Raw genomic sequence first — 27,419 nt, 5'->3', positions numbered from 1 at the left:
GATCCACATGCAATTGTTGTGTAACTTAAAGTTTATTGTTGATGTATAAACAAATATAAATTCTGTACTATTTATAAACTTCTGGAGGAACAACTAATAGTATTCTTAAAGGATCTATTTGGCTCTATTCGAAAACATGTTAACAAAGCCGGTTCTTAATCAATTCCAAAGTAATTAACAGTTTTGTCCAAAGTATTGTTTGCATACTTATATTTGTTAATTTAATCATTTAAAAAAAAATTTGGCCTAAAGCTTGTGGTAGAAGAAACTGTTAAAAGGAATGATTTTTTTTATTTATTCAGTTAATTTAATGAGTTAAGTTTTAATTGTAATTTCTGTAAATTTTACTTCAAACAATGTATAGTTTCAGAACCTCTTATTGTGAGGATATATAAGGGCCCCGATTTTTGGTCCTGAGACAGTCAGTCCACAACCGAGTTTCAGACAAGGAACCCGTATTGGTTAGATCATCAAGAATTCTTCAACTTAACTGTGAAGTAAGTGATACACAATTAGGCCATGTGTTAAAATAATGACAGTGTCTGCTCCATACGTACATTTATATTCTTCAAGAACTGTAAACTTTGTGACTAGGTTTTTACTGCTCGTAGATGTTCAATAGTAAACTATTGTAGCAGTCTGTGGAGGTTTGCCTGCAAATTATTAATGAGGCTAATGGAAAGTTAAACAATAGTGCACTGGCCATATATAGCTGTGTATCATTGGGGGGTTGTGAACAATGAAAGTAAACTACTGTGAAACACAACTAGGCACCTGTCAGCTACATTATTTAAAGTAGTAAGTGTTTTTACTTCCACACCCCATTTTTCAGCCAGTATCACAACGCAGTATGTCAGCAACAAATGAAGAAATACAGAAGGCTAACCGTGACATAGCTCTTACACAAACAAAGGGCACGGCCATTGTCGATTACGTGAGATAGGAATATTTGGCTCGAGCCAACAGAACAATAAATTCGGTTTTGATCTAAACAATACGAGACTGGAATAGAAGGGAGAACCGATAGAGGTACTCAGGGTACCCTCCGCCACACAGAGTCAGGTGGCTTGCGGAGTATGGATTTAGATGTAAACTGTGTACGCTTCAACGAAAAACTTATCACCATTATTTTATTATTTTGGTGGGGGTCGATATACAAAAGTGGTAAGGGCTCGATACGGCACGTGCCAGTTGGCACACGGTTAGGAATTTTAATAATAAGATGGGAGTAGGTTCAGTGTAAATCTGTCCTCCGACGCTCTCATAAATTTTAAGTCTAATGTCAGTTAACGAAAGAATTAATCTAGAATTTGGCACAGTAATTTTGGGAAGCTACAGAAAATCTAAATACAAGGGGATGAAAATTTCAGTCTCTGTCCACACACATCTTAACCACTGTTCCACTTTGCTCGATGCTCATAAAGTAGATCCAGAAAAATCAGCACTTTTGGGCAGACTGAAACAACTCCTGTGGCTCTACCACATATGGCACGCTAGAAACTTACGAATAATGGGTGCCACTTACGAGTAAAACAGCAAGAGGAGTGACTGATACCATATGAAGTACATCCCACTATATTGTGCACATTGGTTTGCAGATAATATACGTACATGAAAAGACTGACGAATTTCAGTACTTACCGGAGTCTCTTCTTCGACAAACACGTACTCCATTTCCCGCTTTGGAGATGTGAGTTGGTCAGTTTCCACCTGAATGAAAGGAAATGAGTAAGTACAGGCACAGCACAGACTGCAACAAGCAACAAAGAAACTAGTCTACACAATATAAATGAATATGTTATGACAATTGAAAATCTGTGGCAGGGCCAGATTTCCTGCTCATCTGTGAGCAGTTGCCTGCAGGTGTGACTCAAACTTTGACACTCTCTCACACTTGGTCCTGTGATTTCACAACACTGTTAGCAGAGGTTCCCCTACAACACCGTGTGCAGGGATAGATCAGACCGGCAGTGTTACAGGGAAGAGAGTTTGTGCAAAGCCATGGCTTGGTTACAGTCATGGTCAACTTTTGGTGACCCACAGGCCTGATACAATGTAAACACACACACACACACACACACACACACACACACACACACACACACACACACACACACACACACACACACACACACAAAGCTAATGAAATACATATGTTTCATACACAGCACTAACTAAACCCTACTGGATATTTCCACAAGACACGATTCAGCATCGTTTATACCTGTATAATTATCATAATCATATATCGGTTTAAAACAGATAATGTAAGATACCATGGTTTCCTTTCTCAGCAACCACTTTAATCTGTCTATAGTAACTGTTTCTTTCGTGATAGCAGTCTCTGAGACAGCACCTGGAACTTTTCATTATGGATTCAGTAGCCTGGTCTTCATCTACTCTTCATGTTTAATGGAACCTGATTCAATTTCAATGGAACCTGACTTTGCAGATACTGTTTTAAAATGGTTTGAGGACAGTTTAGACAGCAATGTCTGATCAGATTGTGAAAACAAGATTGAAAGTGAACATAATACAGTATAGGAACAGTGCAAAAGTGAAGAATTTATTTTGCCACCTGTGAATTCCTTGAATGAAACATGTAATCATGTGATGAAGACAGAAGTATGGAGACTTAATTCTTAGCTAGAGGTTCTGCTAGAATTGCATTAGGTCAAAACAAATATTGCTGTTTGTCGAAGCCTATTCCAAAGATGAGCAATGGCATTTTTCTGTACATTGGACATAAGTGGGTTGAATGTGTTTGTCCTTCACAATTCCTACAAAGGCAATGGTCAGGTGGATCGTTTCAATCTTTGAAAACGCTAGTAAACTCTTTGGTGACAACAAATAAAAAGCGAGTCAACACGTATCACATACCCTGTGAACTTCACGCTTCTTTCAACGTGTTTTCGGTGAAGCAGAACCGAGGGTAGAAGTCGTCGTAGAACGATTGAAAATACGCAAAACCTGTGCCACCTGTGACCCAAGAAAGAATAGAACGACACCTTATATTTGCCATTATTGCAAGGAGCCAATTTGATATGAAACCTCCACAAAAATTTCCAGTGTGTGCAAAGAAAACATTTGGGAAGAAAACCAAACACCCAAAAAGTACTAGCGTAATTTTCATTTTTTAAAATGTTTTGGGGGGAGTTTATTCTTTTATTATTTTATGTATAATAAAAATATCAGAAAAAGTAAAATGTAGATTCCAGGCCATTTGAATTTTCATAGCAGTAACATTATCATGTAATATTATGTTCATTTTGTGTAGTTTTCCGTTTAAATGCATTTTTTTTGTAAAAATAAAACTTTAAAATTTATTTGAATATATATATAGTGTGGTAATAATTTTTACATAAAATCTGAACTGTTCCATTGAAATTTCTGAATGCAATTAAATATAGCGGTCACTCTAAGACTGCAACTTGGCCAGTGTGTGACCAAATAAGAACGCTCAATTGCGAGAGATGTATTTGGTTGACATTTTCTACGCTTGCTTCCGTACATTACTGCAAAAGTATTATGAAAGTACCGAATATAGAGTATAATTTGGCAATTATGATAGCGAAAAAATCATTAAATTTTCTATAATATATCCAAGCAGACTCCAAAAAAGTCGCCAATCCCAAACAAGAATTTATGTCGCTCTTGTGCTTCTCAAATTCCCCATATTTAGCGCCTTTTCCCCTAAATTAGCAACTCCGACCGGCGCCTTCGACGTCGTTATAATAACCGGTTTCGACTGTAGTAGCGTGGCTTAATTTTTTTACCAGCAGAACAAAATCTTGCACTCTGTTGGGTATTTCAAAAATCGGAACGTTTCCTGTTACTTTGTGTTATATTGGAATTTTTAAAAAAACTGATGCGAGTATTTGTGAAAAATAACACAGATCGTGGAACAATCTGCATACATTCTGCTGCAGGCTTGGCGTTAAAAAGAGGTGAAGAAGCTGAGGCTCTTTTGGGCGTTAGCTGCAACGTAGAAAAATGAGTCAAGGGAGGATTGGTTTCCACAAGAATGAGGGAGTACACAATGTATCAGGTAACTGTTGTTTCTTCAGATCGTTGCCAGCATAAGGGAGAAAGAATAAGTCGAGGATGCGCAAGAAAACTAAGAAACAGCCGTATCTGGTATGGCTCGGTTGTATTAAGTAAAACTAAAAAAGAGGAGAAAAGGTGTCGATGACCCACGCACTAAATAGTTTGGTGCAAGTATTATGGATGCAGACGACATATCGATGTTTCAAGAACATTAGGAAGGGATATTGGATTTAATTTCCCGTCGACATCGAAGTCATTAACTCTCCGTTGCTCGCGCGGATGACGCTCGTCACATGATTTTCCCGCTCAATTTTGTCTGGCACGGCTGGATTCAGTTCGCGCCCTTTTCAGTACCTTTCTGTTAACTCTCCGGCTGTTAGCTCCAATCATTGTTGCCTTTCAGTTACTGAATGGTTCAAATGGCTCTGAGCACTATGGGACTTAACTTCTGTGGTCATCAGTCCCCTAGAACTTAGAACTACTTAAACCTAAATAACCGAAGGACATCACACACATCCATGCCCGAGGCAGGATTCGAACCTGCGACCTTAGCGGTCGCGCGGTTCCAGACTGTAGCGCCTACAACACCTCGGCCGGCTCAGTTACTAAAGATACATTGTTTTTGGCACGTTTACACTAGAGTTGGGCAACACGATTCTTTGTCCCGATTCGATTCCTACGATTCAATCTCACATAGCGAATAGATTCCTACGATTCTTTGACGATTCATTCTAGTCTGCGATGGCACGATCCTTACGGAATGCAAAAAGTTCTACATCTTACTCACAGATGGCAGGACATGTCTGAAATTTTCAATGGGGTTAGAATCGAACTGGGTCATGATATGCCAGAAATAGTTTATTTATGAGTAAACATGCATATAATGTTACAAGTGTGATTCTCGATTTATACGTGTAATACCTTAATTGATGACAGGTCACGTTTGATTCGATTGCATCTATTGTTCTATTTCAGTATGCCAGTAAAGAGGAGTAGATTTGTGCGAAAGGTGGTGCAGAATTGCTTCCTTTGATCACACGCATCCTCCACTTGACTGCCATCTGGCGGTCGTAATCATCCGGTATGATTCGGAAGTTGCCTTCGAAGCATAGCGTACTAAGAATCGTTGGAACTTGGAATCGTCACGACTCGGAAACACGCAATCGTTCTTACGATTCTTTTGAACGACGATTCGTCTGTATCACGATTCGATTCATTATTTGGAGTCGTTCAAATGAACGACTCATTCACGAATCACCACAACTCTAGTTTACACAGACAAGGGGAAGCCGCCAATTGCGAAATTCAGATTCGATTCATACTGCGCATAATAAAAGCTCATGGCCAGAGGTGTAATGTGGCAAAGCACCAAGATGCACTTCAAAGCCGTTGTCGAGAAAATCGACAGTTCAAAGAAACCGTAGCGGTGAAATACTCTCTACGATTAATTATCATCTACAGCGTCGTGGCGCAGCGGTAAGCGCTCGGGTTTGTAATCCGAAGGTCGCCGAATCGAATCTCGCGCCATGCAATTTTTTTATTAGTTTTTTGTAATTCAAATATATATATATATATATATATATATATATATATATATATATATTTATATATATATAAACTATTAACGAATTGCTTATGCATGTTGGTGAAGGCGGATCGCTCTCCAATTGTACCGCCTCCATTTTTCCGTTTTTTTTTTTTTTTTTTTTTTTTTTTTTTTTTTTTTTTTTTTTTTTTAACAGGGTGTACCAAAGCTCTCCCGTCCGCACTGATTTTGATTTTCGACGATGTTATAAGTTGCTGTAGGGACCGCATCTACCTTCTTTCGAAGTTAGCAGGCAACTACGCTGTTATGCGGTGGCTCGTTTTGGCCCATTCAACATCTGTCCTTCAAGTGTAACGAGCGAGTAACGGAGCTTATATTTCATACCTGCCACAGCGAAATTGTGTTCGTAGGGTCTCTATTCTAATTCGAACGTTTGACTTACGCTATACGTATTCGTTTCGGAATATCGTTTCTACGTCTTCCGTTAACTATACGTGGTTAACATTATGAAGACAATTAATAACATTTGTGAAATAGAACTTTGTTTGCGGAAAACATAATGATGTTCGAAGTCGCCAGTTTTTCCACGACAAACGACTTTCAACAACTTATTATATGCATAATTGTTGCAACTGATTGCCGGGAATTATATATATATATATATATATATATATATATATATATATATATATATATATATACATTAGAATTACAAAAAAACAAACACAAAAAAATTGTGCGTGGCACGAGATTCGATCTGGCGACCTTCGGACTACGAACCCGAGCGCTTACCGCTGCGCCACGACGCCGCGGAAAATTATTAATAGTAGAGAGTATTTCACCGCAACGGTTTCAACTGTCGATTTTCTCGACAACGGCTGAGAAGTGCATCTTGGTGCTTTGCCACATTACACCTCTGGCCATGAGCTTTTATTATGCGCAGTATGAATCGAATCTGAATTTCACAATTGGCGGCCTCCCCTTGTGAGTTCGCAAATTGTTCGTGGCTAGTAATGGACTACCGATGTTCCCAACATGTTGGCAATACAAAATCAATGTTCCATGGCTGTTTCGGTAGAGATCAAAGAAACATTGTTCGTGGCCTGCTACCACTAAATTCCGCTACGTAGCGCTAGTGTTCGTTTGCTCTGAGTGAGTGTTTTGGTGTTTGCTTTTATGGAGTGTAGCGGTGCGTTTATGTCCCTTCATTTTCATTTGATATGGAGTGGTCACGAGACAAAATTTTCCAATTGATATCGCTCCATGAGGCAGAGGAGTGCCTGTGGAATGTACGTTGCGCAGGTTACAAAAATACTGAAATCAAACATGATTCATTACAAAAAGTTGCTGCGGCGTTCGGCACCAGCAGCAGTGACGTGGACAAAAAAATTAAATCTCTCTCTTCTCAGTACCGGCGAGAGAAAAGAAAAATAGAGGAAAGTAAAAAATCTGGATGTGGTACTGACACACTTTACGAAACGAAGTGTGTTTGGATTTAAATATCTACGTTTCCTGGATGATACGGAACTATTTGAGATATGGCTGGCTCTGATACAGGTCACCTGATGCCAGAAAACGAAGAGAACAGCAAGTCTTTGGTTCACAGGGATTGCTTTTCTGAAATTTTTGTCTTTCTTTGAAACAACTGGTCCTATAATATTCAACAACATTTCAAAATCTGACGGGAAGTTACGAAAGCCAGAACCGTGTTCCAAATTCAGCTCACAAAGCATGTGATTCCCGCCACGTCTTGGTCCACCGACGACGACTTCGTCGTTTTCTTCGTCTGTTCATTCCGTTAAGTATTATTAATGCAGCACCAAATGTCATTAATTCTTCCTCTTCACTTGACGTAGCATATCTCTTGATGTGAATACACAAAGTAATCTATCAGTTCACCGCAGCAGACTATGCGAATACGTAGAAATGTTGGTCGCTAGTGTAAACGGGAATGCAAACGACGAACAATGTTGCCAACATGTTGAGGGAACAAGTTGCACACAATGTTCCGAACAAAAACATGTTTTAGCTCAATGTAAACGCGCCTTTATGAAACGTTATTATACTCTGGAGGACACTTGTCATCCGCGCGAGCTCTGCTGACACAATCTGAAACAAAGTAAGTCTGTATTACTTTATTGCTTTCCTAGATTCCATCGATCTTTCTTGCGCGTAAATTTAGACGTATTGAAACTGACTGCAGTTACGTTCCATGGTACCTAGTATTCTCTTTACTTTTAAATTGTAGAAGAAATGTCAAAGGCAAAAAGCCTCAGACAGTTTAGTAATGATCCTAATGTATGGGTGGAATGGTTCCATGAGGTCAGTGACGAAGATGCTCAAAGTGATAGCGCTGACTCAGAGACTCAGGATTCTGTTCATGAAAGCGGTCATGGTTCAGGAACAGAACAAGAAGTGTCAGAAAATGATGAATATGAATCACAGGAAGAAGTAACTCAAGAGGATGCATTTTTTAAAAAAGGGGGAGATGGAATAACTAAACGGAGGAAAAATAAATGTCCTACCAGTGTTAGAAGCAGATCTTTTAATTTTATTACGCATTTGCCTGGACCAAAAAATCAAGCTCGAATAAAAAAGACAGAAATAGAAATTCTGAATGTATTCCTGGATGAGAACATAAAGAGCATTATTGCAAAATGCACAAATATATACGTCAATTAAGTTCGCGGTAACTTCTCTAGGGAAAGGGACGATAAAGAAACAGATGCGATAGAGATCAGAGCTTTCATTAGTTTGTTATATCTGTGTGAATCTTTGAGATGTTCTAGGAAGGAAGAGTATATCGAAATTGTGGGATAACTCAAAGGGAAACTGACTTGAATCATGAATGAGATTTTCACTCTGCAGCGGAGTATCCGCTGATATGAAACTTCCTGGCAGATTAAAACTGTGTGCCCGACCGAGCTTCTGTAAAGTTTGGAAGGTAGGAGACGAGATACTGGCAGAAGTATAGCTGTGAGTACCGGCGTGAGTCGTGCTTCGGTAGCTCAGATGGTAGAGCACTTGCCCGCGAAAGGCAAAGGTCCCGAGTTCGAGTCTCGGTCGGGCACACAGTTTTAATTTGCCAGGAAGTTTGACTTGAATCATGTTCCTTACGCTAAGTGAAAACCGCTTCAGGTTTCTGTTGAGATGTCAGAAGTTTGATAATACACATGATAGACGTTTTCGCAGAGAGAGATTGACAAGTTGGCTGCTATCAGAGAGGTACTTGAACTATTCACGAACAACTGCCAAAAATATTTTTCACCTAGTTAATATCTTACTGTTGACGAACAGCTTCTGGCATTTAGAGAAAACTGTCCCTTCAGGCAATATATTCCTAGCAAACCAGCAAAGTATGGGTTAAAAGTGTTTGCTTTGGTTGATGTAAAAACAGCTTACACTTTGAATTTTGAACCGTACGTCGGTAACCAACCAGAGGGACCATGTAATGCCAGTAATTCAGCTGAATATATTGTTCTTCGAATGGTCAAACTGTTTCAAACGTTATAATACAGAGTGATTCAAAAAGAATACCACAACTTTAAAAATGTGTATTTAATGAAAGAAACATAATATAACCTGTTATACATCATTACAAAGAGTATTTAAAAAGGTTTTTTTTTTCACTCAAAAACAAGTTCAGAGATGTTCAATATGGTCCACTCCAGACACTCTAGCAATATCAACCCGATACTCCAACTCGTTCCACACTCTCTGTAGCATATCAGGCGTAACAGTTTGGATAGCTGCTGTTATTTCTCGTTTCAAATCATCAATGGTGGCTGGGAGAGGTGGCCGAAACACCATATCCTTAACATACCCCCATAAGAAAAAATCGCAGGGGGTAAGATCAGGGCTTCTTGGAGGCCAGTGATGAAGTGCTCTGTCACGGGCTGCCTGGCGGCCGATCCATTCAATTTCAGACGATAAGGTTTCATAACTAACCTTTTTCGTAGGACTCTCCATACAGTTGATTGTGGAATTTGCAGCTCTCTGCTAGCTCTGCGAGTCGATTTTCCTGGGCTGCAAACAAATGCTTGCTGGATGCGTGCTACATTTTCATCACTCGTTCTCGGCCGTCCAGAACTTTTCCCTTTGCACAAACACCCATTCTCTGTAAACTGTTTATACCAACGTTTAATACACCACCCATCAGGAGGTTTAACACCATACTTCGTTCGAAATGCACGCTGAACAACTGTCGTCGATTCACTTCTGCCGTACTCAATAACACAAAAAGCTTTCTGTTGAGCGGTCGCCATCTTAGCATCAACTGACGCTGACGCCTAGTCAACAGCGCCTCAAGCGAACAAATGTACAACTAAATGAAACTTTATAGCTCCCTTAATTCGCCGACAGATAGTGCTTGTCGTTGCAGAGTTTTAAATTCCTAAAGTTGTGGTATTCTTTTTGAATCACCCTGTATATTCAATTGTACAAATATTAAATGTATTATATTTAGATTTAATAAAAATCATAAAACCAGTCATAAAGACCGTTCAAAGTGTACAAATACACCGCTTGCTTTGTGGATGACCCCAGTAATCTGCGCGAGTGACGATGTCGCGAATTTTCGCGCTAGTAACGGAGGGTTAAGAGACGCAGCACAAGCTTGGATCGCGTCAAGGATGGAGAAGGAAATCGGCTGTGCCTTTTCAAAGAAACCATTCATCCGGTGCGGTTTAGGGACGGCATGAAAAACCTAGATCTGAATGCCCGGACGGGGGTTGGAAACCGTCGTTCTCCTGAATAAGAGTCCAGCGTACTAACCACTGCACTATCTCGCTCGGTCGGAACATCAGAGATTCTCGTTAGACATCGAGGTTAGCACCGATGTTTTGAATGGCGATGCATCGAAGACTAATGCCAGAAACATTGACATCGTTCAACAATGGATCATACATTCCATTCATTAACAGGTCCAGTCTCGTAATTTGGTTCAAATGGCTCTAGGGGACTGATGACCTCAGATGTTAAGTCCCATAGTGCTTAGACTTAGAACTACGTAAACCTAACTAACCCAAGGACATCACACACATCCATGCCCGAGGCAGGATTCGAACCTGCGACCGTAGCGGTCGCGCGGTTCCAGACTGTAGCGCCTAGAACCGCTCTGCCACCCCGGCCGGCAGTCTCGTAATTTGTGCAGTGCTACATTTATTGCTGTCCTCGCCATTTTTGTACTTTTGAATTAGTAGATAACTAAAATTTAAAGTTTACAATACAATTATTTACTTCAAATAGTCTCAACTGAATTATGCGCTGCAGCCACTGGGTATATGTGATTCTCATTATCGATTGCCAAGACCGTGTATGCCCTTAGGAATTTTATGATCATGGATAATAAATAGTTTTCCACTGTAGAAATAAATGGATTCTGAAGTTAATAAAAGAGGTGTGTTTACTGTAAGAGGTGCCAAGCCAAGAAACAATAAAAACTAGGATTGACGATAACTATGGAGCACCGAGTGATCTGTTTAAAACACACTTAACGAATGCTGGAAACTCACGGTATATTGATAATTTTGCAAAAACAGACAATGTCTTATGGGATAACAGCAATCAGTGATTTTATAATGTTACTTAAAATCCGTCTTGATTGCAAATTTTTTCTTCATATGACCGGTTTCGGTTCATTCAGAACAATCTTCAGATCTGATATTTCAGTTACAGGAGTAACCCGTCCAAATCCAGCAACTTTCACATGCTACGTCACCTGTTGCTGGATTTGGACGGGTTACTCCTGTAACTAAAATATCAGATCTGAAGATGGTTCTGAATGAACCGAAACCGGTCACATGAATAAAAAATTTGCAATCAAGACGGATTTTAAGTAACAGTATATTTATAACTTTTACTTATGGACCGTCTGACAGCAACTGAATAAAACACAATTTTACTGCCATACGCGTTTCGCCTTTATTTTCTGCAAGGCATCATCAGTGGCCTGGAATATGTACACATGTTCGCTATTTTATTTACATTTTTGTCACTGTGCCTATAGGTTATAAACAGTTCTGGTGGTTGGTATTTCCTAATTAAGTAGTAATGTTTTGAACTGTACTTACTACTTAATTAGGAAATACCAACCACCAGAACTGTTTATAACCTATAGGCACAGTGACAAAAATGTAAATAAAATAGCGAACATGTGTACATATTCCAGGCCACTGATGATGCCTTGCAGAAAATAAAGGCGAAACGCGTATGGCAGTAAAATTGTGTTTTATTCAGTTGCTGTCAGACGGTCCATAAGCAAAAATTATCAATAAACCGCAATATTACGCGCAACTGAGGAAGACAGGACTACAAAAGTTGAAGATGTCAATGCTGGAAACTGTTGTATTGCCGACGGTATTTGGGCAGAAACAACGCAAATCAAATCAGCTGTGGACACTGATATACACTATCTAGGCAAGTCTCAACTCACCAGCGGAACATGAGGTATTTGTGAGTAGACAGAACATCACACAGCGCTGTACATCACTCAAAAATTTTGAATTGAAAAATTTTCAGCTATCATCAAAGATATTGACAGCACTGTTACGAAGGTCAATCGGGACACTACAACCTGGGAGGCCATGAAGTCACTTTTCCCAAAAATTGCAAAGGTGTATTTACCATCGTCGCCACATCTGACCCAAGCGAGAACTAGTTCTCGGAGGCTCGAGCAACCGTCCACCCCGGCAGGAAACAGACTTCTACGGACTGGATAATCCAAGCTTCTTTTTCCTATATTCTGTATCAGAGTTGTTATTATCAAAGAAATAAGTTTTTTTGAATGATAAAAAAAAGAATTTTCTATGCAAGATCTACTTTATTCAGTTTCGTAATCTGATTTATACGAAGACAGTTAATGATAGCACCGGTCGGTATTATTGCACCCAATGTAAACCAACGTTGGGAAAGGTAGGTAGATGAAACTAGATTTACGAAGAAATAGATAACTATTTCCAGTTAGTGTTTCAAAATATCTCTGACCACATTTACATTCTTTTATTGTACTACTTTAAACTAAAATCATTGTGGGCTGCTTATTCTAACATTTCTAAAATATATAGAAACATCGATGTATCGTTTTCAAGAGCAATTTTATTAACATCGCCGTTTTTCAACGCGATCTTTATTAATATCGACGTTTTATGGTATGGACATCGATGGCTCTACAGCCGGCCGGAGTGGCCGTGCGGTTCTAGGCGCTACAGTCTGGAACCGAGCGACCGCTACGGTAGCAGGTTCGAATCCTGCCTCGGGCATGGATGTGTGTGATGTCCTTAGGTTAGTTAGGTTTAATTAGTTCTACGTTCTAGGCGACTGTCGCATAGTGCTCGATGTTTTAGAGAGCGATGCTGCAGCCCTAGCAGGTATTGCGCAATAGGAACTGCGTGGGCGGCAAGCAGAAGAGGGCGAGGACTTCGTGGTCTCCCCAAGGAGCGAAAAATGGACACTGAAATTAGAATAATGAGCGTCGTGCATGAAGCTCAGTACGAACCGCGATAAGTTCAAAGAAATAGCAATGCTCTTTCAGGACACTGGCCAGTTTGAAATCATCACCCTTCAGTGACATCCGAGCCTGTTTTTGAGTTACGTCTCCAGCTGCAAGTGACACACATGGGCCAGAGACATCACACACAGCTAACTTGTTTTAAGAACTGTTCGAAATATTTCTAACATAAATTTTAATTTTATAGTGAGCAGTTATCAAATAAAAACTGAGAAACCACTTCTGTGTCTACGTTATAGTTACATCCAAAATTCTGAATATCACTGCAAACAACAAAAAATTAACTTCCAATTAGACAAGTAGTTTACCTTAATGTCAGGAACATCTTTTCTTCTGGCGAGATGGCTTTCCTTAAAACGGATTCCTTTTTCTTCAGTTCATCGTCGAACGAACGTCCTGACATTCCAAAGCAAATGAAAAATTTGTCCCGGTAATTTCTTAAATAATTGTCTAGTGTGTGCTGTAACCCGTTTACATCGCGATCAGCAATGAATGGGTGTGCCCGGAACTTTGTTTCCCGCATAAGCACACACAGCACAGCTGCTAGCTCTCCTACGTCCATTTCCATACTGAGCGAAGGCTGAAAAAATCGCCCTCGGGAGAGACTGGCGGCATATGAACCGACACAACGTAGAGCCGCTAGCAAAGACGCCAACACAAGCGCGGTAGCGCCCTTTTAAGCACCCAGACCACCTGGTCACGTGACGCGACAGCAGCGCTCCTAGCGCACGAAGTCTAAACTACAGCGTCCGTGTCGTTAATAGCACTACAGCACACGCACCAACCGACCGACGATTTGGACGTGTGTTGGCGTTTGGGCCGGTATTACACTATCAAATTTCTTTGTCTAAGATGTGATCAAATATTCGTCAAATATATTTGACAAAGATCTTTGACGTGGCGCTAAAAAGGGGTATTACACTGTCGTCATATTTTTCGTCAAAGTTCAAAACGGCTGACAACAACTTTGTTATTAACCGCAGCAGTTGCATATACCACAACTGCACTGTGTGCACATGCGGAAGAGAAGCGGGGGAAGAAATGAAACGTACCTGGGTGAAGCCGTGGGTTTTACGACGACACGATAAAAGCATTCAACAAAACGTGTTACGTGAGCTTATAGTGGAGGACGTCAAGTCGTACATCAATTACTTAAGGATGGATGAGCATACATTTCTGTATGTGCTCAGTGAAGTGTATCCTCATATCACAAAGCACAATATTCACTTAACAACTGCTACATCTGCAGAAGACAGGCTCACTGTAACAGTCCGATTTCTCGCTACAGGAGAGGGTTTCGTTAGGTCTCCAATCTTCTTAATCTATTTTTGTATTCAGGGTGCCTCACTTTGTAAAGCACCTCATCAGCTTTATATACATCTCTATTAATTTTTTAGTTGTCGGTAGACAATTTTATTTACTGGCAATGTTTATAAAAACGTTACAGATGACAGAACGCTGCAGGCATGCTAGCGCTTACGTGGTAACACGTTACACTGCAATGAACAGAAGACAAGAGACTTCTTTGATCAAAACTACAGCGAGGCCCTAGATTTGATCAGATTTATTTAACGACAGACGAGGTTTGTCAAAGTTCCCTATTACACCATCAAATTTCTTTGACAAAGATATTGGACAAAGAAATACGATAGCGTAATACCGGCCTTAGGCTGCCGCCACAGTGGCTCCGATATCGGTGGAATCCGCCGACGACCGACATCGGCTGGGGACGGCCGATCTTTTCCAGTCAGTACACCACTAAGTGTGCGGTCACACTATGATGTTGTTGTCTTCAGTCCTGAGACTGGTTTGATGCAGCTCTCCATGCTACTCTATCCTGTGCAAGCTTCTTCATCTCCCAGTACCTACTGCAGCCTACATCCTTCTGAATCTGCTTAGTGTATTCATCTCTTGGTCTCCCTCTACGATTTTTACCCTCCACGCTGCCCTCCAATACTAAATTGGTGATCCCTTGATGCCTCAGAACATGTCCTACCAACCGATCCCTTCTTCTAGTCAAGTTGTGCCACGAACTCTCCTTCTCCCCAATCCTATTCAATACTTCCTCATTAGTTATGTGATCTACCCACCTTATCTTCAGCATTCTTCTGTAGCACCACACTTCGAAAGCTTCTATTCTCTTCTTGTCCAAACTAGTTATCGTCCATGTTTCACTTCCATACATGGCTACACTCCATACAAATACTTTCAGAAACGACTTCCTGACATTTATATCTATACTCTATGTTAACAAATTTCTCTTCTTCAGAAACGCTTTCCTTGCCATTGCCAGTCTACATTTTATATCCTCTCTACTTCGACCATCATCAGTTATTTTGCTCCCCAAATAGCAAAACTCCTTTACTACTTTAAGTGTCTCATTTCCTAATCTAATCCCCTCAGCATCACCCGACTTAATTCGACTACATTCCATTATCCTCGTTTTGCTTTTGTTGATGTTCATCTTACACCCTTCTTTCAAGGCACTGTCCATTCCGTTCAGCTGCTCTTCCAAGTCCTTTGCTGCCTCTGACAGAATAACAATGTCATCAGCGAACCTCAAAGTTTTTATTTCTTCTCCATGGATTTTAATACCTATTCCGAACTTTTCTTTCGTTTCCTTCATTGCTTGCTCAATATACAGATTGAATAACATCGGTAGCCGATCCTTTTTCCCGAAAGAAACGCCTTCGGACGACAACCAGTGTAATTCAAATCAGTTTGTTTTCTTCGATCAAATCAACTGACGTTCTAGCACACGAAATATGGAGAAACTGGTAAGTTTAGACCAAAACAGTGAGTTTGTGGCACCCTCAGGATGAAAATATCATAATCGGGAACATAGTTCGGAATCTATGGACTGAAATCGCAGGTTTGTTCGAAACCTCAAAGAGGCAATGTCTTTATTGGAAATTTTAGGCATAGATTGTCAAAATCAATTTGTTCAAGTCAAGAGGGTGGCACACCTTATATCGACTGTACTTGATCTTTTTTGTTGTAGGTTGTCAATAGTTGTCTAGAAATTATTATTACTGCTTACTGGCGTATTTACTGGTGTATTTCCACTTTTAAGTGCTTCAGGTTTTCAGAGGACCTTATGCAACACTTGATGCTTCTCTTTCATTCGTGTGCTAAGTGAGAGTCACTGGAGGTTAACTGACATGCGTCAGCACAACTCTGGTTGGTTGGTTGGTTGGTTGGTTGGGTGTTTGGGGAAGGAGACCAGACAGCGTGGTCATCGGTCTCATCGGATTAGGGAAAGATGGGGAAGGAAGTCGGCCGTGCCCTTTCAGAGGAACCATCCCGGCATTTGCCTGGAGTGATTTAGGGAAATCACGGAAAACCTAAATCAGGATGGCCGGACGTGGGATTGAACCGCCGTCCTCCCGAATGCGAGTCCAGTGTATAACCACTGCACCACCTCGCTCGGTCTCAGCACAACTTTAAATAAATACAGCGAAACAGAGTGCTTATAACCTACTTTGCAAGGTCACTACGAATTAACTACAATATGTGGCAGAACGTTTCTGCCGTCATCTCTTATATTCGTAAAACTTGTCTGGTTATTCCGATAACTGAGGTGAGTGGTACTCGCCCACTTTCTTTGCGAGACGGGAAAGGTCACTCACATGCATTAGGCGTCTCTTAATTGCAGAAGCCGCTATGCAGGTATCGTATCCAAACACAGAGGCGTCGTGGTATCTACCCCACCCCACGTTGAAATCTAACCTACTTCATACGTGGAATAGACACCTTCACCCTGCCAAAAACTGACTAAGGGATCAGACGCACTATGACGACGCTGGCGGGCGATCGTATCGGGCGGCCTATGGCGATAGTGTCTGAAGACCATTGTCGGAGCTCCTGTGAACGCATAGGCTGAGCTACCGGCAAACTTTCCTCGTCGGAATGTCAGGTTATTGTGCCGTATGTAGTTCTGTCGTGCCAACTGCGCGACAAAATTTCGTCTTTTGTCACTGAGAGCGAGATTAAACACTGCTCTCATCTACAGAACAGAGTTAGAGACAGACGAAACGTTAAGGACAGAGTTTCTGTGAAAATTTGTAGATTGCAGATGTTTGTGGGACAAATCGTGCGAGGAATATACATTATAAGATCAGAAGAATAGAACTCCCACCAAAAACATACGTTTTTCATATTAGGTGCGTCGTGCTGCACCTACTGCCAGGTACTACATACCAGCGACCTCAGTCGTCATTAGACATCCTGAGAGAGCAGAATGGAGCGCTCCGCGGAACTCGTGGACTTCGAACGTGGTCAGGTGATTGGGTGTCACTAGTCTCTAGTCACTTCTAAACATCAAATGGTTCAAATGGCTCTAAGCACTATGGGACTTAACTTCTGAGGTCATCAATCCCCTATATCTTGGTTTAATTAGTTCTAAGTAACCTAAGGACATCACACATATCCATGCCCGAGGCAGTATTCGAACCTGCGACCGTAGCAGTCGCTTCTACATAAAAAATTACCGATTTTATTAGATCTTGAAGTAATGCACATACAAATTTTGACATCTTCAATCGGTGTAGATTATACAGAGGGGTCCAAAAAAAGTATCCACTGTTTAAAAGTCCACAAGTGTCGAACTAATTGACGGAGTTGTCACATCTTTGGTAGTGTAACAGTTTGTAGTGCGGCAATCACCACACAAGCATTGTATTGCGTTGTTTTGTTTTGTCAGATAGTGTTTTGTTCTTAGTTGCACCTAGTAACTCGAGTAAACATGGCTGGCACAAAGCTTACATTCGATGAAAGGAAGTCAGTTTCGAAGTGGTATTTTAAGTACGCAAACATTAATGATGTTCAACGCCAATGGCGAAATGAGTATCAAACAGAGCCACCGACACGTTTAACGATTCGTCGCATTCGAGACAAATTTGAAGCCGAAGGCTGTGTTAAAGATGTACACAAACGATCTGGACGACCTGTAACAGTAACAAGTCCAGCTAAATCCCGTCGTGTGTTACAACAATTCACTCGCTCACCACGGAAGTCTGTGAGACAGTGTGCCCGTGAAACTGGAGTGAGTCGCCCAAGTGTTCGCCGAATTTTGAAGACAGCAAAGTGGAAGTGCTACATCCCACGATTGCTTCACGCAAAGAACGAGGACGACCCAGATGGTAGAATGGAGTACTGCGAGTGGTTTGCTAACATGGTGCGCAACGATGAAGAGTTTGCAGAGACGATTGTGTCGTCTGATAAACTCAATGGTACAGTAAATGGCCATAATTGCATCTACTGGGCCGCCGAAAATCCGAACGCCCGTGTAGACAAAGCCGTGAATTTGCCAGGAGTAAATGTGTGGTGTGGATTGCCTTACCGGGGCTCGATTGGGCCATTCTTCTTTGATGGCGCAGTTGCCGGTGAGGTGTACCTTCAGAAGCTTCAGACATCAATTTTACCTGCCATCCGAGACTTGTATGGAGACGGAAGAGTTTACTTTCAACAAGATGGTGCCCCAGCCCACTACCAAAATCGTGTTAGGGCGTATCTCGACGAAACTCTACGAGGAAGATGGATAGGCCGTAGAGGTGCTGTGGAGTATCCACCACGTTCCCCAGACGAAACTCCTCTGGACTAAAGGACGTCGCTTATCGACGAAAGCCACGCACATTGGATGAACTTCGAGAATCCATCGTACATTCGTGTGCAAATATCCAACTGAACACGTTGCAGTCAGTAGTTCGTGCTGTAGTTCGGTGGCATCGTTTGTGTGTGGATGTTAATGGGGACCATTTCTAACACCTACAGTGGACTTTAAGCTACACTTTCACCAAAAAATGAGACAACTCCGTCAATTAGTTTGCAAGTTATGGACTTTTAAACAGTGGATACATTTTTTTGGACCCCTCTGTATTTCAAAAATAAAATACCTCCAGTGTGTGTTTATAAGTGCTCATATACACTACTGGCCATTAAAATTGCTACACCAAGAACAAATGCAGATGATAAACGGGTATTCATTGGACAAATACATTATACTAGAACTGACGTGTGATTACATTTTCACGCAATTTGGGTGCATAGATCCTGTGAAATCAGGACCCAGAACAACCACCTCTGGCCGTCATAACGGGCTTGATACGCCTGGGCATTGAGTGAAACAGAGTTTGGATGGCGTGTACAGGTACAGCTGCCCATGAGTAGTGACTGGCGTATTGTGACGAGCCAGTTGCTCGGCCACCATTGACCAGACGTTTTCAATTTGTGAGAGATCTGTATCTTCTGTATCCAGAAAGGCCCGTACAGTACCTGCAACGTGCGGTGGTCCTGCATTATCCTGCTGAAATGTAGGGTTTCGCAGGGATCGAATGAAGGGTAGAGCCACGGGTCGTAACACATCTGAAATGTAACGTCCACTGTTCAAAGTGCAGACAATGCGAACAAGAGGTGACCGAGACGTGTAACCAATGGCACCCCATACCGTCACGCCGGGTGATACGCCAGTATGGCGATGACGAATACACGCTTCCAATGTGCGTTCACAGCGATGTCGCCAAACACGGATGCAACCATCACGATGCTGTAAACAGAACCTGGACTCATTCCAAAAGATGACGTTTTGCCATTCGTGCACCCGGGTTCGTCGTCGAGTACACCATCGCAGGTGCTCCTGTCTGTGATGCAGCGTCAAGGGTAACCGCAGCCACGGTCTCCGAGCTGATAGTCCGTGTTACTGCAAACGTTGTCGAGCTGTTCGTGCAGATGGTTGTTGTGTTGGAAACGTCGCCATCTGTTGACTCAGGGATCGAGACGTGGCTGCACGATCCGTTACAGCCATGCGGGTAAGATGCCTGTCATCTCGACTGCTAGTGATACGAGGCCGTTGGGATCCAGCACGGCGTTCTGTATTACCCTCCTGAACCCACCGATTCCATATTCTGCTAACAGTCATTGGATCTCGACCAACGCGAGCAGCAATGTCGCGATACGATAAACCGAAATCGCGGTAGGCTACAATCCGACCTTTATCAAAGTCGGAAACGTGATGGTACGCATTTCTCCTCCTTACACGAGGCATCACAACAACGTTTCACCAGGCAACGCCTGTCAACTGCTGTTTGTGTATGAGAAATCGGTCGGAAACTTTCCTCGTGTCAGCACGTTGTAGGTGTCGCCACCGGCGCCAACCTTGTGTGAATGCTCTGAAGAGCTAATCATTTGCATATCACAGCATCTTCTTCCTGTCGGTTAAATTTCGCGTCTGTAGCGCATCATCTTCGTGGTGTAGCAATTTTAATGGCCAGTAGAGCATATACATATAATCATTTTATTCGGAAAATTGCAAAGTTTATAATGAGATAAAAATCCGAAAATGTGAAAAAAAATTACGATCCAACTCCCCTTCAGTGAAGACCGTCGGCCACTGAATTGTCCGTGGTGAGGGCTTATGCCTGAAGTTTGGTGTTCTCGGCACACTCTTAACAGTGTGTAGCTCACTATATTGGACTTCCTAACGATTTCCGAAATTGAATGTGCGACGGGTGGGGGCTCCAACTAGCATTCCGCGTTTAACATCTGGTAATTCTGGTCGTGTGGCCATAAACCTTTTCACATGAATCATGTAGCGGGACTTTGAATTTCGCCGCGCTACACTCGCTCCCTCAGATAAAAAATATCCCGTCGCAGTGGTATGAGCGCTCGACGGCAGAGAAAATACTAAAATTATAACGCTCTTTTTTTTTTGTTTTCTATACGTTTCTGAATTGTCTCTTGTTAGCCGAAGCTGAAGGCAGACGTGATCTGATCAAGACGTAAAAAAAAAACTTATTAGTTGTCTTGATCTGATTTTAATGTGTAGACATGTTGTGGAAGTTGTTAAGAAATTAGGAGGATGGAAGTAGCAAAGTAAATTAAATTGCATACAGTATTAAGATGATTTTAATTGGTACAAATTAGTGATTCCTGGACTATTGCAAGATTTCGGAGCAGACTTTTCACGCCGAAATGAAGGAGATTTTTGAAGACATGGACGCCGCCCGAAAGAAGACAAGTTAACCTGGTAAAGGATGATCTCTCATCTACGCCATTTCCCCCTGTCAGTTACATTTTGTTATTCTCTGTTCCTTTTCAGATAATTTTTGTAGTGGAAATTGGTTTAACTTTTGCTCAGAAACGCCACAAGGACCACCCCAGCTATAGCTTTTCTGCAATACGAAGTCCGATTTGCATTTCATTCTTTCCTTTTGTCACGGTCATTTACGATTTTAAAACCCCCTTTTTATTCACCATTTCTTCCCACATTTTCAACCTTTTCTCTTTTTCTTTTATTCTCTCTTTTCTTTTTTTTATTAACCACTACAATCACCTGACTACAAATGGCAGCTGAGCCACCGCACTGCCCTTTCACACCACGTGCACGCCATACTGCCGCCATCTACATGTGTACATATCGCTGTCCCAGCTGCAAAATACTAACGCGAATTCTTTACAGACGAACGGAAAAACTTGTAGAAGCCGATCTCAGGGAAGATCGGTTTGGATTCCGTACAAATGCTGGAACACATGAGGCAATACTGACCCTACGACTTATCTTAGAAGAAAGATTATTGTTGTTGTTGTCTTCAGTCCTGAGACTGGTTTGATGCAGCTCTCCATGCTACTCTATCCTGTGCAAGCTTTTTCATCTCCCAGTACCTACTGCAACCCACATCCTTCTGAATCTGCTAAGTGTATTCATCTCTTGGTCTCCCTCTACGATTTTTACCCTCCACGCTGCCCTCCAATACTAAACTGGTGATCCCTTGATGCCTCAGAACATGTCCTACCAACCGATCCCTTCTTCTGGTCAGGTTGTGCCACAAACTTCTCTTCTCCCCAATCCTATTCAATACTTCCTCATTAGTTATGTGATCTACCCATCTAATCTTCAGCATTCTTCTGTAGCACCACATTTCGAAAGCTTCTATTCTCTTCTTGTCCAAACTAGAAAGATTAAGGAAAGGTAAAACTACATTTCTAGCATTTGTAGACTTAGAGAAAGCTTTTGGCAATGTTGACTGGAATACTCTCTTTAAAATTCTGAAGGTGGCAGGGGTAAAATACAGGGAGCGAAAGGCTATTTACAATTTGTACAGAAACCAGATGGCAGTTATAAGAGTCGAGGGGCATGAAACGGAAGCAGTGGTTGGGAAAGGAGTGAGACAGGGTTGTAGCCTCTCCCCGATGTTATTCAATCTGTATATTGAGCAAGCAGTGAAGGAAACAAAAGAAAAGTTCGGAGTAGGTATTAAAATCCATGGAGAAGAAATAAAAACTTTGATGTCCGCCGATGACATTGTAATTCTGTCAGAGACAGTAAAGGACTTGGAAGAGCAGTTGAATGGAATGGACAGTGTCTTGAAAGGAGGCTGTAAGATGAACATCAACAAAAGCAAAACCAGCATAATGGAATGTAGTCGAATTAAGTCGGGTGATGCTGAGGGAATTAGATTAGGAAATGAGACACTTAAAGTAGTACAGGAGTTTTGCTATTTGGGGAGCAAAATAACTGATGATGGTCAAAGTAGAGAGGATATAAAATGTAGACTGGCAATGGCAAGGAAAGCATTTCTGTAGAAGAGAAATTTTTTTAATATCGAGTATAGATTTAAGTGTCAGGAAGTCATTTCTGAAAGTATTTGTATGGAGTGTAGCCATGTATGGAAGTGAAACATGGACGGTAAATAGTTTGGACAAGAAGAGAATAGAAGCTTTTGAAATGTGGTGCTACAGAAGAATGCTGAAGATTGGATGGGTAGATCACATAACTAATGAGGAAGTATTGAATAGGATTGGGGAGAAGAGAAGTTTGTGGCACAACTTGACCAGAAGAAGGGATCGGCTGGTAGGAGATGTTCTGAGGCATCAAGGGATCACATATTTAGCATTGGAGGGCAGCGTGGAGGGTAAAAATCGTAGAGGGAGACCGAGAGATGAATACACTAAGCAGATTCAAAAGGATGTAGGTTGCAGTAGGTACTGGGAGATGAAGAAGCTTGCACAGGATAGAGTAGCATGGAGAGCTGCATCAAACCAGTGTCAGGACTGAAGACCACAACAACAATAACATGAATTGTCACCTCACTGTGTACTTTGGTCGTCGTCAACACCGTGAGTCAGTATTTCTAGCATCGACAATACGACACTACTCGATTTCAGACGGTCGTTATATTCACGTACTGATAGTAATATTGAATATAAGAAGAGGGGGGGGGGGGCTTCCGTGTAACATTCTACTACTGTAGATGACGGGCAGTAATACTACGTCGTTGGCACTGCAGGAAATGGCCGGAGCTGGTGGAGCCCGTGGCAGCACAGCAGGCCACGCACCCCGGGCGGACTACAGAGGACTCTCTCACACAAATTGAAGCCAATCATTGGCCCTATCCGGTCCGCAAGTCGGCAGTTGCGCAACCGTGCCTCAGCCTGACCCAGGGGACACACTCTATCAAATAAATTAAATGAATTGGTCAATGGAGATGAAATCACTGCACCACAGCCGGCCGAAGTGGCCGTGCGGTTAAAGGCGCTGCAGTCTGGAACCGCAAGACCGCTACGGTCGCAGGTTCGAATCCTGCCTCGGGCATGGATGTTTGTGATGTCCTTAGGTTAGTTAGGTTTAACTAGTTCTAAGTTCTAGGGGACTAATGACCTCAGCAGTTTAGTCCCATAGTGCTCAGAGCCATTTGAACTGCACCACATTTGAAACGTCCCTACTTTGACAGAATGTCCGAGACTGACTGAATGGAAAATTTAGCCATTCCAGTTTAGTATAAGGATAATCCCAAAAATAAGGTCTCCTATTTTATTATAAGTTGTGGTGTCACAAGGCTTAGGCCTGTCCCACACCTTATACGAAAAATTGTAAGAACAGTTGGTATTATAATGTTCTTTAAGTATGTTTTTGGGTTTTCAGAAATACTGTGGGAAGAAAGTTTTTTTTATGTTGCAGATAACGTGGAAGACGTTGCCCGACGACAACCACGAAAGTTCGACGTAGCGGCAAGTGGGCGAGGAATAAAACGAATGCTGCAAACTACCGCGAGCCACGGAAGAGCCCGGGCCACGAGGGCGTCGAGCTTCCTAGGTCGTTGTTGGACGATGTCAAAGCAAGAGACATTCTGCTTTCTCTTTGTAAACAGATCGATCGAGTCTTGAAAGGTTCACGCAAAACGTATAGGCGGGTGACACATTAGGTGGGACCCGATGCCTGTAATACTTCCACAGTTATTAAAAAGTTGTTAAACGGCAAAACCAATAGTTCACCATTCATATAGATAAAAAGTAGTAAAGATATAGGAAAGGAAGAGTTGCGGCGTCAGAACGAAAAGTGATACAACGCTCAGCAACGAAGGAGGACGTAAACAGCGGGCATTACGTGGTGAAAACAAATCAACTGATGAAACAGTAAGTCTGTAATTAAGCATAAAGCCACGCAACACTGCGAAGTACATAGACCTGTTTATTTCTACAATGGTTTACATCAGTTTACCGCTTGAACATTTAGCTATTTTCCGACATAGTCACCATTTCAGTCGATGCATTTTTGTAGACGCTGTGGCAGTTTTTGAATGCCCATGTCATACCAGTTCGCCGCCATGCTGTTCACAAAGTTATGAACCTCTTCTTTCACCTCGTCGTCGGAGCTGAATCGCTTTCCGGCCAAATGTTCTTTTAACCTAGGGAACAGGTGATAGTCACTTGGCGCCAAGTCAGGACTATAGAGTGGGTGGGTGATTTATGTTCCACTGAAACTGTTGCAGGAGAGCAACGGTTTGCCGAGCGATGTGTGGGCGACCGTTGTCACGGAGAATGTGTAGGCCCTTGCTCAACATTCCTCTTCTCCGGTTCTTAATTGCCCGTTTGAGCTTTTTCAGTCTCTCACAGTACCTGTCAGCGTTAATTTTGGTCCCAGCGATTCAGCTCCGACGACGAAGTGAAAGAAGAGGTTTATAACTTTCTGAGCAGCATGGCGGCTAACTACCCTCGCAAAAAGAAAATTACGAGTTTATTGCATTTTAGTTACAATTATTGAAGGGCAGGAAGCTTAACTTTGGTGTTTCTTATTCTTAAGGGTCGGTTCTCTATCTATTGCCGTGCGCAGTCATTCCATTACTTGCAGAACGTCCTGAATTTTGTTATTTTCTGCGCATCCTGTGGGACTGGTGATTTTTGAATTGACAACTAGCAGTTTTTGTAGTTCTTGCATATGTGACACTATAAACAGTCGTCAAGCCACAGTCACTAAACAATGAAATCTTTAAAAGGTTACATTACTACGAGGGTTGGAACTTAAATGGTTGCAACTATTTAATCGCAACCGATACAAAATAGTTACATGTTTGCACATGTTACTGTCCTTCAAAGTAGTCACCACCGTTGTGTAGTACCCGTCGCCAGCGATATGGAAGGCGTAGTATACCATTAGCAGAACCTGTTCTGTCGAAGGTGCGAATGGAGCGGTCAAAAGTTACGGTGATTCTCGAGTACGACTGTGATGGTGTTATCGTAACACATGACGTCCCCTCACGACAGACCGTCAGTGCACGGTATTACTGTTCATTTTTGGAGCATCACCTGCGACCAGCTCCGCGAAAAAAGCGGCGACAGTTTCTGCGCAACCCACCCACCATTTTGCACGACAGTGCGCGAGCGCATACAGCGCAAGCTGTGGCTGCTCTGTTCGGTCGACGGGACTGGGAAGTACTGTACCATCCACCATACTCCCCAGACCGGACTTAAGTCATGGTGACTTTGATTTGATTCCGAAGATAAAGGGCCGGCCTGGGTGGCCGAGCGGTTCTAGGTGCTACAGTCTGGAACCGCGCGACCGCTACGGTCGCAGGTTCGAATCCCGCCTCGGGCATGGCTGTGTGTGATGTCCTTAGGTTAGTTAGGTTTAAGTAGTTCTAAGTTCTAGGGGACTGATGACCTCAGATGTTAAGTCCCATAGTGCTCAGAGCCATTTGAAATTTTTTTTTTTTTTTTAAAAAAAAAGATGAAGGAACCACTTCGTGGCATTCGCTTCAGAACTGTTCCAGGGATTCACCAAGCAGTAGACCATTCCATTCGCACTATCAACAGAACAGACTCTGCTAACTGTATACTACACCTTCCATGTCGCTGGCAACGGGTTCTACACAACGCTGGTGACTACGTCGAAGGACAGTAACAGGTGCAAACATGTAACTCTTTTGTATCGGTTGCGATTAAATACGAGGCTTGGAACTTTAACAGTGCCGATTAGTTATTTACAGCTCGTACAAAATAGATACGTGTTTCAAAGTTTCACCGACCTTCAAAGTAGTCACCAGCATTGTGTATAACCCGTTGCCAGCGATGTGGAAGTCGTAGGATACTCTTAGCAGTGCCAGTTGTGTTGACAGTTTTCGAGCGGCGCGGTCTATTGTCCGACGAATTTGTAGCAGTTCCGAAGCGAATGCCGTGAAGCGTTTCCTTCAGTTTAGAAATAGAGTTGAACTCACGAGGGCTTAAGTCAGGGGAGTACAGTAGGTGGTATAGCACTTAGCAGCCCCATCAGTCAAACAAATCAGTAACTGTACGTTCTTGAGTATTGTCCCGCAAAATGATGGTCAGGTCCTGCAGAAAGTGCCATTACTTCTATGCTGTTCGTTTTTGAAACACAACCTACGACCAACTGAGCTACTAAAGAAGACCCAGAATGTGAATGAGTCCTTCAATAATGTTGTGTGGTGCCGTGATCCTAAAAGTGTATTTGTTGGCCTTATAATTCTAAAGTTAGCAGTGTCTGATGCTGTAATAACTTTTAATGGTGGTAACTATGAAAGACTTAAGGTTCTGGAGAAGTTTGGGGTAAGATTTGGACAGAACACAGATAAAGGACGGCGGGAACTGGATGATCTTCGTGTACGTGAAGCAGAGTCAGTTGCTCAGCAAATGACAAAAGAAGCAAGAAAGTAAAGGAGGAGGCAAGCAGTGGGCTGTTGTGACACTGGAGAAGACACAGACTATGGGCCAGGGCAACTCTAGTGCATAAAAGACGCAGAAATATACATCTGTTTAAGCATTTGTAATAAAAGAGTTTAAAACCTCAATATCTCTGAACTACATTTTTTGCAATAAATGACCCGTTTTCTAAAAAAAGTACTGATGGTAGAGACATGAAATTTTCACAGCATGCCAAGTCTGAGATTGAACACATATGGAACTGGAATAATTAAAATTTCCTGAGTTGATTTGTTTTTATGTTCATTTATTTACAAAATTCTGTCAAAAATTGAGAAATTGAAAAAAAGTAATAATTCTAGTTCAGTGTATCTGGAAAGGTGCATTTAA

The 27,419-nt window shown here is 42.0% G+C and overlaps 1 protein-coding gene across 1 annotated transcript in view; it reads right to left on the bottom strand.

The window, feature by feature from the left end:
* The window catches only part of LOC124720451, a 381,758-nt gene that overhangs the window by 226,677 nt on the left and 127,662 nt on the right, over window positions 1-27,419 (bottom strand). Inside the window, exon 7 of the mRNA XM_047245803.1 lies at window positions 1,642-1,710. Coding sequence (XP_047101759.1) covers window positions 1,642-1,710 — 69 coding nt within the window. The remainder of the gene's footprint in view (window positions 1-1,641; window positions 1,711-27,419) is intronic.

This window comes from Schistocerca piceifrons, chromosome 11, assembly GCF_021461385.2.
Source record: "Schistocerca piceifrons isolate TAMUIC-IGC-003096 chromosome 11, iqSchPice1.1, whole genome shotgun sequence".
Classification (NCBI taxonomy): domain Eukaryota; kingdom Metazoa; phylum Arthropoda; class Insecta; order Orthoptera; family Acrididae; genus Schistocerca; species Schistocerca piceifrons.
Note: the sequence above shows the minus strand (reverse complement) of the source record. Positions and strands in the feature narration are given on the sequence as shown.